General features: G+C 45.9%; 1 protein-coding gene across 1 annotated transcript in view; it reads right to left on the minus strand.

The window, feature by feature from the left end:
- The window catches only part of tshz1 (teashirt zinc finger homeobox 1), a 29,732-nt gene extending 19,762 nt beyond the window's left edge, over positions 1-9,970 (minus strand). The window contains exons 1-2 of the mRNA XM_053447180.1: positions 9,624-9,970; positions 8,782-9,455 (exon numbers count right to left, since the gene is read on the minus strand). Of these exons, the coding sequence (XP_053303155.1) occupies positions 8,782-8,821 (40 nt within the window). The 5' untranslated portion in view covers positions 8,822-9,455; positions 9,624-9,970. The remainder of the gene's footprint in view (positions 1-8,781; positions 9,456-9,623) is intronic.
- Between the last annotated feature and the right edge of the window lie 1,488 nt (positions 9,971-11,458).

Below are 11,458 nucleotides of genomic sequence, written 5' to 3' on the forward strand. Positions count from 1 at the left end.
AAATTAAATTTCTGCTGAGGCACAACAGTCCGACAAACTGCAGACTGCAGTCGTTAGCAGCTAGAAATGACTCTTACTTCTTTTCACCACACAGTCCCTGCAACTGTTTCAAGTCTGGGACTAAATGGTGGCTACTGTTAGCATGTTAGCATTTCCCTGTGACATTAATAGACTAAAGAGATTAAGCCTGAGATTAATGGTCAATAATGGCATTTTTAATAATGATCAATCCGCCAATTCGATTTCATCTATAAACAATTCAAAATGTGGTTATACAATTATTCACTGTCAATTCAAACACCATCATTCTAGCGTGCACAGAAATATAAGAAGGAAAAGAAACATTTTTACTTTGTAGGAACTGGAACCTGAATGATTTTTGACAGATTAATGACATAACTCTATAACAGATTATCAATACGGTCAATTGACTAATGCATTCATCCGAATGGCCCACATAGAAATATTCAACAAAAAACATTGGATTTCTTTTTCAAATTCTAGATCAGTTTGCCAAATTCTGCTCCTCGAGGAAATAGGAGAAGTCTGGCCTAAAAAAGTGTTTGGGGAACTTTTACCAAAAAAATCTAGTCCACACACTTTCAATCACTGATCTCTATCTTAGAGAATTCTGAGATACGTGTCTGAATACTTTCCCAAATCCCCTTGAACATTTAGCAGCAGTAAAACCTGACTTTGCGAACTAGAAACAAAATATTGAAAGTCGTAAACAGAGAATAAAATATGGGTTACATTGCACCGTTGTCGCGGCTCTTTCTCTCCCTACATGTGCACTTGACTCTAAAGATAAATTACACCTAAGTGGCCACACTAGAGCCGGCGTATATGTGCTGGCCTGTGTGTCTGCACTGTAGCACAGTCGCATATAATCAGTGGCTAATAACAACACGGTGGGAGTTGCTGCCTCGCCGTAAATCAATGGGCAAAATAATTGCTAATACACTGGTTATCGATTAGCGTGCCCGCCATGCACTCGCTTTCTGGGGCGACTGTAGCTTAGCGCTAACGCAGTGACAAGGGTAAAGTGTTATTTCTCAAAAAAGGCACATGGGCCGACAGCTGGGCAGCGGAAAGAAATGACTAGAGGGCCTCGGCAGTAATTCTTAATTGACACCTGTCAGAGCGATGGCAGCAGTCACAGCTGCTGCAGGAGAACGTCGACCCGAGTCCTGTTCATCTGTCACTTTTCATATCTTTTATTCACAGCCACTCTTTTTTTTCTCCCCCGTGTCGTCTTCTCCCCCCCCCCACCACCACCCACTCCGCCTCGTACCCACCCGGCTCCAACACAGATGTTCGAGGCTGGTTAACAGGAGCAAGTTAGCTCCGAGGCCTCCAGCGACAACTCACGGCTGTTTTCAACGTGTAGTTCGCGGATCGGAGGCAGTTTTTCAGTCTTAACTTAATTGACTTAGCACTTGACTCAAGTATCGGCCACGAGAGAGAGCGGGAGATCCAATAAGAAGCGAGCACCGAGGGTAATAAACCTCCCCCGTGCCTGCTCTGGTGGTCATGTATCTCTAGTCTTATCTCTTGGCTTGAGCACCGTGATTACCGCAACAGGCACCGCCTCAGTGGCAATTTCTAATACATCAAGTGCAGGACTTGGGAAAAAGAACAAGCTCGGTAATATCTTAGATCACTGGAGCAAAATGCAGAAACCAATATCTGAGAGAGTCCTTCTGGCTGTGGACAAACTCGATCAACAGCAGCCAACGCTGGCTTATGTGGTCGCTCCAATAACAGCATCTGTCTGGTGCGCGGAGCATCAATCACACTGGACACACTCGAGATGCACTGGAGGAACATCACACTGGACTGGATTTTCCACGAGCACGAGCATATGCACTCACACACAGGGGATGATAAAAACATGCAGGTCTGCTGTTTAACAAAATGAAAAAAGTAGGGGAGAAGAGCAACACACACACACACACACACACACTAAACACAGTGTGAATAGCAGTGGAAGCAGTCGAGACAGGGGCTCCCCCGAGTACACACTGACCTCCGGGTGTACCCCGGACCTCCCATCTTCTCGCTTTAAATCACGACTTGGCCATTTTTCTCTTTTCCTGCGTCTTCCTTTCCTTCCTCCACACTGAGCCTCACTCTCTTTGTCTGCGTCTTCAACTGCTCGCGATTATGAGACAAGCTCAGTCCAGTGTTTGTGTGAAGAAGCAGAACGCAGCTGGACCGCTTTAGGCGCCGCGATCACCCACAATGCTTTGCCACAGTCAACAGAGACAGTGGAAATATATTGCAAATGTGCAGCATCAAGTTTAGTTTCAGTTTCCTAATAAATTCGGTCATGATTAATCCCCGGATACTAATTGCCGCATACCACAAACCAGACGAAATTCATATTTGTGTTGGATTCAGTGCAGGACACCATTAGACTTGGATTTATGATCGGTGCCTTTGCTCTCAGTCTTTTCTCTCTGCACCCAAATGGCCACTTTACTCAATCAGCAGGAAAACTGGGGCTCAGCCTGTATCCTTCACAGTAATTAGCAACCGCTGCCCTAAGCCCCTTAAGGACAGCCATGTGGATGATGTCATGCTTGTTATTATTCCTGGTATTATCTGACATCCCTACTGTACATTGTGGCTTTTGTTTTGCAGCTGCTTTGAATTGCAGCCAGGATATCTTCTTATATCTGTGAATGGAAAACAGGCGCGCTGAAAAATCAGGGACAATAAATACGTGCAGGATGTATTTAAGGCCGGGGATGCTGGCCCTGTGAGAAAAACGACCTTGTTCTCTTCATTTCTTTGTCAGAGCTCCTCGTGTCGTGCTTGAGTGAAACTCCAGGTTTTCCGGCTTCCTCTGAACCTCATTAAGCCCGGGGATAGTTTTACCTCGCGGCTGCAGCTCGGAATGCCTTCACATCGTCACCCTGCTGGCGAAAGCCTAATTCCCACATATTTTCAATTCGACCCTCTCTTTTTTCCGTAAGAGCAGTCATCGATCTTCATTTGTCACTTAACCTCCAGGAAGATGAGGACGGGGAGCGCGGTGCGTGCCGAGCGCCGGGTGTGTGTATTAGCGTGTGTCTTTGATTTCCTGCAGGCCCTACCGGCTTCTGACAACACATGCAAATGAAAGCGCGGGGTGTAGTGGAGTGTGGGATAGCAAATGTATCCACTGACTCCCTCAGTCAATGTCACCTGTTAATGACACTTTACATATACTTCCTTATCACCCCGATCAGAATATTTCACTTGCACATTCACACCCACACACACACAGTTCCCCTGAAAAAATGTCATTAAATACTTTATCAGCGTCCCGATAAAACCATCACGAGGCTCTAATAGTCGTCTCTCGCTGCCGACTTCCTAGTCGACAGGCGCCGGGAGCTCAATCCCTCCAGAGGAAAAACACAACGCAAAGTAACAACAAGGAAACGTGTTAATGCTGCTCGTCTTTGAACTTGTTCTGTCAAGCAAACCCAAAAGATGGAGCCGGAGAGATCAGAGGGGGAAAAGGAAAGTTTGAAGAAAAATCTCTCAAATTCACAAGAAGCTATGAGCAACATTCTTTATCTATTAGAAATCATTAATCATCGGACATGATGCATTTATAGGCTATTTCACCAGCTAATCATGCAGCCTTGAAACTACAACCAATCATGAGCCTTATTACAGGACCTGTCGGTGTCCAGCCCCATGCGGGGGGGGGGGGTTTGCAAGCCCAAGGATCCGCTGTTGCCTCGTCTCGCTGCGAGCAAACCTCTGCTGTTGAGTTTACACCGCAGCAACCGGGGGTGGGCGCCCGGGAAGTGGCTAACACCGAGTTGATTACATCAAGGCGGCTCGCAGGCCTGACACCTTGCTGAATTTGTCAGCATTAATCGGTGGGGCCCTGTCACTGAACCGTCAGCTACCTGGATAATTAGGGACCGTGGCTAACGATGCCGTCGCAGGGAAGAAAAAAAGCTCAACTCCCCTCCCCCTCCCCCCCTCTCCCCCTCCACCCCAACAACCAACCCTTGAGTCATAATTAAGAGACTGGCTTTGCATGGAGGTAGCGATAGTGGCAGTAGAGCAGAATTTGTTTAGGGGGGGGAAGGAGAAAGCAGCCAGTGATGTCAAGAAGTGGAGACGCTCACGAGGCACCGCTGTGTGTGTGTGTGTGTGTTGTGTTGAAATCGTTGTGCGGCTCGCTGCTGACTGCAGTGTGGACAAACGTGGACGAGGGCTCTAATTAAACACGCCTCGTGCTAAGCTATGGACGGATCATTAAAAACGCAGCGTTTGTTTAAAGCAGAGACAACGCAACGTATATCAAAGACATGAGCAGCACCCAGGCTCTTGATTAGTGGCTCCACTGCGGCTAGGACTTCCATCAAGAGAGCAGACAAAAGGAAAAACTTCTTATTGAGTTTAGGGTTTGAAGGGAACACATTTCCACATGGTCAGTATCACGGCATGTCAGTGTACCAGCATTCAGCATAGAAACTGCTCCTGGATCTGCGTCCTGCTCCGTCCCACAGTTTGCTCCTCCTCTTCCTCCTGTGCCGTCTCACTCGGTAGAACAGGACGTTGTGCAGGATAGGTAGTAAAAATCTGTTTTTTTTGTTGTGCGACTAGAACTTTGTAATTCGCGTGGAACACATTCAACCCGGCGTCCCACTGTAATCACGCCGCCATGTTGAATGATAAGTTGACAGATTCATTACTTAGAGTGACAGTGTTTGATTTAAGATAGGTCGTCTGGGGAGGTAAAAGCTCGAGTAGACGTGCTGCAACGCCTTTCATTTTCCTGCTGCAATCAAAACCCTGACCTCAGTATCAAGGCAAAAGTAGAATTATGGCCTCTTTGTGCATTTCACACACAGTATTTCACGTCCACTTATTAAACTAATTGGCTGTAATGTGTACAACGAGCTGCCTAATTTAAACAGGATGACGCTGCTGATGCAAACAGTCTGATATCATGAACAGTTTTTCATTTAAACAGGGATACAAATAGGTGCTTGAGGGTCAAAGGTCGCTTTTGAAACAACTTGATCAGAGCGGATACTATCAAACTTTCCTCTGGACATAAAGTTGATGTTGTGCTGGAACCACAGCACTTCAATGAGGGTTGCAACAAATGATTATTAATGTTAAATGTGGATTTTAAATTTTTTTACTAGATTATGTCTATAAAACATCTTAAAATAGTACAAAACCAATGCCCAAAAGTTTTCAAAATGAAAGTTGAAGTCTTCAAACTGCAGATTTTTGTACGACCGGAAATTCAAATCTGAAAATATAACAAATTTACAGTAATAAACAGAAAAAAGTCCTCATGTGTCAGCATGTAAAAACAGACAATCTTTGTTTTGCGAAATGCCTTCAGCTGGCTCATTAATTTCCTTTAGCACGACTAATAAAATAGCTAATGCCAAATAGTTTCAGTTTCAGTGACAGATAATCTAAACCGTTGTCCACGACTAAATGTAAAATGTGAAAATAAACGGAGTAAAATATAAAAAAACTCAAGTCTCCGTGGCTGCACTGCTTATTATCTAAGCCCTGTTATTTATCCTCGTCCTGATTATTCTCACTTGCCATCACCGCGCCGTGTTCAGCCTCCATTAATTACCCGGGCTCCTGTGAGGAACACCTCAGAAACAACTGCACTTCAGCGAGGAAGAGACAGCGAGAAAAAATGACGACAAATGACTGCAGCAAAAGTCTCCGCTGCTCAAATGGCACCGCGCTGAACTCAACTGCCAAAACTAACAGATGCAGTAATGTGGTTCCAAATGAAAGAACACTGATGTATTGTCACTGGTCATAATCTAGATAGGGTACAGCGCCATTACAGGGTCTCGAATCATCACTGTGACTGATGAAACTGAGCCCATTTGAAATGGCATACAAAGAGCCATTGAATCCTCCCTTTCTCTCTCTCTCTCTCTTTCTTTCTTTCTCTCTCTCTCTGAGGAGCGTATGCAACGTTTCGTTTTTGTGCAACTCCAAAGTGACAAATCCAGGTTGTGGAAATATCTGGTAATGCATTGTAAAAATAGCCTGCGTTCCTAGGTGCGTACACACAGGAAGCAGCCACACACACACACACACACACACACACACACACACACACACATTGACATCAGTGGAGGTGGGTTTTTTTTTTTGATTGACCATACGTCAAGCAGTGGAAATAATGCACAGACAATGGCTTCCAAGTTGGGGAATGACAGTTACTGCGTGTGATGTATGTGTCCCTCACAAAAGCAGACAATTAAATCAATATTCTAAAGCGGAGCCGGAATGGGGCCACGCCAGAGCTTGGCTTGGATGACCAGTATGGAGGCTGGAAAACAGAGGAAACAAGACTTTTTCTTCCTCCCTCTCTCTCTCTCTGTCTCTCTCTCTCTCACCAGCGTTTGTGGCAGAGGTGGAAACAGACACTGTTCACTTCCAGCGTGCAGACTCGCTCTTCAAACACATTTCTCTCTATCCATCACTAAAGCCTCGCGTCAATTAGAAATTACAGCCCCACAGAGTTCAAAGTCTTTCTGTCACAACCTTGATTAAGTCTGCTTAACCTCACATTTCCACCGCCTGCTTAACATTCTACAGCTGTTTTATTCGGCTTTGGTCATTACTGCACCAACTTCAAAGGTCCCCCCCCCCCCCGCTCGTCATTTGGAAATGCATGTCAATCACACACGTCTCCCAGGGACATCAAATGGATTCAGGCAAACATGTGATTCTCTCACGCAGCAGTTCACGTCCGGTCGGCTCAACGACAACGAGTCGACCCCCGACTGGAGACGTGCAAAATGATGTGATGCAGAAATTCTCTCAGAATATGAAATCACATGTTAATTTCTTTTCTCTGAAGAAATGTGAAACACCTAAATATTTTCATACTAAAAATGCCATTACATATTTGAAAACATGATTCATAGTTTTCTCATACCAGGAAGTTATATTAATAGCAAGATTGTCATAGTAAACTTGACTTTACACAACCTGGCACAAATAGCATACCTGTACAGTTTGACTTTTGTGATGATAGTGACTTTACATTTGTTGCTAAATGCTTTCAAATGATGGTAATACATATTCCGATAAATATTCAGAATCATCATTAATATGTGTTTCATACCAGAAGTTTATGCTGTTAATTAAGTTAATTATACTAAACGTGACTTTGACACAACCTGGTGTCAATACTATACCTGCTTAGTAAATATTTTTAAACATAAATAATAGTTTTTTAATACCAGGAAGTAATAGTATAGCAATATTGTTGTAGTACACTTGACTTTTACATCACCTGGTACCAATGATGCACCTGTTTAGTGACATCTGTTGTATCAAATAGTACATATGGTTCTATATGTTGCTCAATAGTTTAATATTATGGTTTTACGTGTTACAATACATATTTGGAAACGTAATCAATAGGTCTATGATACCAGAAAGTTATATTATTAAGAAATCATTACTAAACTTGACTTTTACATCACCTGGTCCCAACAGCATACCTGTATAGTGACTTTTGGGTTACGTCATGTAGTGATTTACATAAGCTGCTAAACAGCTGCAGCATTTTTTTTATATTTAGAAACAAATTAAATATGTTTTTAATAACAGGAAGTTATATTATCAGCAAGATTATATACTTAACTTGTCTTTTACTAAACTTGGTGTCAATAATTTACCTATAGGGAGTTTTTTAATGGTGCCCAGCAGGGATTTTACATTCGTTGTCTCCTTGTTTATCACTGCTTATAACTTCTCTGTGTCTCTAACATGTATGACAGCTTCGCACAGCTTGGTGCTTCTCAGACCTGAACACTAAGGTCAGGTCAGGAGTTTTTGAAGTGACCATTAAGAGGCAGCCCTCCTCGCTTCACCCTGCAGTGTTTTAGGGCCATTCCTGTGTGGGACGCTTCCCTGTGATCTCGCTACGCCCCAGCACCCCCCCTCCTCCCCTCCCTCCCGTGTTCCCTCCCCCCTCGGGTATTAATCGCTAAGTATTTATCCCGCTTGAGAACTTTTCTTTAAATTTGTCTTTTCTCTGCTCCTCGGCGGGGGCAAGAAGTTACCCTTTGAGGGAGTCCGGCTGCCGGGGCGCATGCGTGTCTCTTTGGCGAATGATTTACTGATGTTTATCAGGAATGAATAGATCAAAAGAAGTCGCATGACAGGCGATCAATCAAGCATCAAATCAAGGGTGGCAATCCCGGAGCGGAACACGAGCTGAGAATGTGCCTCTCCTCTCTCCTCTCTTGTGTTTTCTCTTCTTTTTTTTTCCACTGGCACCAAACACATCAGACACATCGCCTGTAAGAGCGAGATAAGATGAGCTTTGTTGGGAGAACTTGGAAGCTGGCAACCTATAAGTGGAGGATCGGCTTAGAAGCGTGGAAACTCAAGAGTGCAGCTGAGCGCTTTCATTTCACACCGTGGCACATTTGGCACCGAGGCGCATGCCTGCGTAAATGAAACAATACTGTTGCCAATCAAACATGCCTCACTTGATTAGTGGGAATAAACTCGCCCCAGTATGACCCGTGGTGAAATGGAGCAGAAGTCAGTGAACTCAACTCAACACACACACTCAGGCTACAGGGATGTGTTGCCCTGTTGTACTGTGTCCCGCATCTGGCCTCTCTGTGTGCACTGCTGCGTAAACTTGTGTGCACATTCCTGGTTGTTTATTCTACGTGTGTGTGTACGTGAGATAAATAAAGTGCGTGTGTTTCCAAAAGCAGGGGTGTGTTTGTTTGCAGAGCCGGGGCTTACCTTCTGACCGCCGCGGCGCTTGCTGCTTTATCCTCGGCATGCTGCTGCAAGACTTTCCGCTTGACTTTTCATGCAGAGATCAGAATAGCGGGACGAGACGGGAGGAAATCAAAGCCAGAACCGTTTTGTCTCTTCGCTCCTCCGGTTCTTTGGGCTGGACGAGAGGAGGATATCTGGGCGGACGACCGAGTAGATCCCTCGCAGGGTGAAGAGGTCTCTGCTCGGCTCTTTCGGGGCGAGGGTTTTAAATCTCTATGCGTCTCTGGTCATTTGGGGAATTGGTGCGTCCCGGTGAGAAAAAAAAATTACAAAATGAAGATTGTGGTGGATTCAGCTGGAAACGGGCTCGTCCTTTAACTTCTGCCGATCACACAAACTCATCGCGGGCTGCCAAAAAAAAGGAAATAAGAAAAAGCTCCGTGCGGATCTCAGTCTACCGAGGAGGGATATGGACAGCTGCCGGAGCTCCCTTCACCGCGATCCCATCAAAAACGCGTGTGCCAGCCCCTTCACCGGACTATTTCTCATACCTCTATTCGCAGCGATCGTGGAGGCACGCGGAGCTTCCTGTCTCTCCCTCAACTCGCCCGGTGGCGGAGTCCAAACTGCGCCGCGGTGCGTTCTCTCTCTCCGGCTGCGCGTCCGACACGGTGCCCGCTCCGGGTATCCGACCGCTTCGGGGAGGAAAGAGAGGAAAGAGTGACACGTTAGTGGAGCTGGGTGTGTGTCAATCAGTCAAGTGTGTGTCTCTCTGTGTGTGGGTGTGTGTGTGTACGCGGAGAATCCCCCCCCTTCATCCTACGCGTCTCCGTGAAAACACCCCTGGATCATGAAATACTCACATTTTTCGCTGTCCGCCCGATTTGTCAACACGGACACTTGACGAATTTCTCAGAAAGTCATGAGGAGACACGGGAAGCAGACTCGCCCTCCGACCACCACTCTTCTTCCTCCTCCTTCTTCTTCTTCCTCTTCTGTTGTTCTTATTATTTCCTTGTTTCTCTTAAAATGTGTAACTGTTTATTCTCTTCTTTTCCCGAGAATAAAAGAAAAAGAAGCGTGCCCCGGATATTCTCCGCAGTGGAAAACGTGCGCACGTTCGGTGATGCGCGGCGCATCCAGACAGCTCCCACTGATAGACAGACACATCCAGCTGCCTTTCCGGCCTCTCCTTTACTCCACCCCTCCACGAGCGTCACCCTGACAGTCAGAGCCCACCTGTCAATCCGCTGCTCTAATTGTTCACTGGGATGGCTTTCATTTCAACGCCTTCCTGCCCCCCCCACCCCCCACCCTACCCACCCCTCCTTTGCGCACGGAGCCAACAGTGTGGGGGCTACAGACGCGCGTCCCGATCGTGGACACAGGAGTGGACGATTGGTAAAGAAAATAATAACAACATGGAATGAGAGGTGACTCTTAAAAGTTGATGTGTGTGTGTGTGAGGGAGAGATTTGATATAATAGTCACTGCTGATGGAATTATTGCGCACTATAAGATAAACGGTGTATTCTTTCAGGCAGGATTTGGCACCGTCCTCATCAAATCCCCCCCCCCCCCCCCCCAAAAAAAAAACCAACAACAACAACAACACACACACACACGTAAACACAAACAAAGAAGATAGATCCACCATATAAAAATCACCTATAAACCTATTAGACTTTGTTGATCCCACACAAGCAGGATAATCTTTGCTCAACGCACAGACAGATCAGGGCCTGGCTGATTATTTGGATTAGACCCCCGGAACATCAATCACCGGTAATTCGAGCGCAGGGGGGGAAATCGTGTATTAAGAAAAAAGAAAAAGAAAGAGGCTGCAGCCAAGAAGTCTAAACAACTTCTCCCTTACTCTCCCCCCCAAGGTAAATAATTTTTACGAATAAAACACTGATCTTTTGCAGCTCTGTCTTAAAGTTTGTGGAAATTTCCAGTGTTAGTGGGACAAGGGAGGCTGCGGATCGATTTGCTACACCTTTTTACTCAGGCTCGTGGTGAAGGGGAGGGGCTCTGAATCTACAAGAGGCACCATTAATAGCCTACACTGCGTCCTATAACTATTATCCTCCGTAAAGTGTTTATAAAGGGCACGCAACTGGGCCAGTGTTATCTTAAATGAGGGGCAGGGGCTGCTCTGGAGGACAGAGGAGAGAAGGAGAAACTCCCAGGCTTGTTTTTAATACCGTGTAACAGAGGGTGTGGTGATAATCACAACACAGAAGTTGGATGGCACGAGAAGTGGCTCAGTTCAGACTGGATGCGCCCCCCCCACCCCCCCTACTCCTGCAGCCGGACACGGGACTCATCCAGCCCCATGGAGGCTCCAGTCCGGGCTGGAGCTTTGGAGCGGATCATTTACAAGGAACTGGATTACTATACACAACTCCGGTGAAAAACGCCAGACGGGCCCACTTCAACCAGAGCTGGTGAGTTTCTTAACATTTCCTTTCCTCACGTTTTCAGTCACAAAACAAAAGCAGCAACCGCGTTGTCCCCGTGTCTTTACGCACACGAATAAGCCTCATAGGAGGAATCCTGCGTCTTTACGCACGGTGCCAAAGTGTTGATCTACGAACGCAGCATGTCTGAGGACGCTTATTATGTGGTAAAAGAAAAACAAGGTACCGCCCCAACATCTGTCCGTCCCTGTCTGTCAAAAGCGACCTGGTCGCTG

Source organism: Pleuronectes platessa, chromosome 18, assembly GCF_947347685.1.
Source record: "Pleuronectes platessa chromosome 18, fPlePla1.1, whole genome shotgun sequence".
Classification (NCBI taxonomy): domain Eukaryota; kingdom Metazoa; phylum Chordata; class Actinopteri; order Pleuronectiformes; family Pleuronectidae; genus Pleuronectes; species Pleuronectes platessa.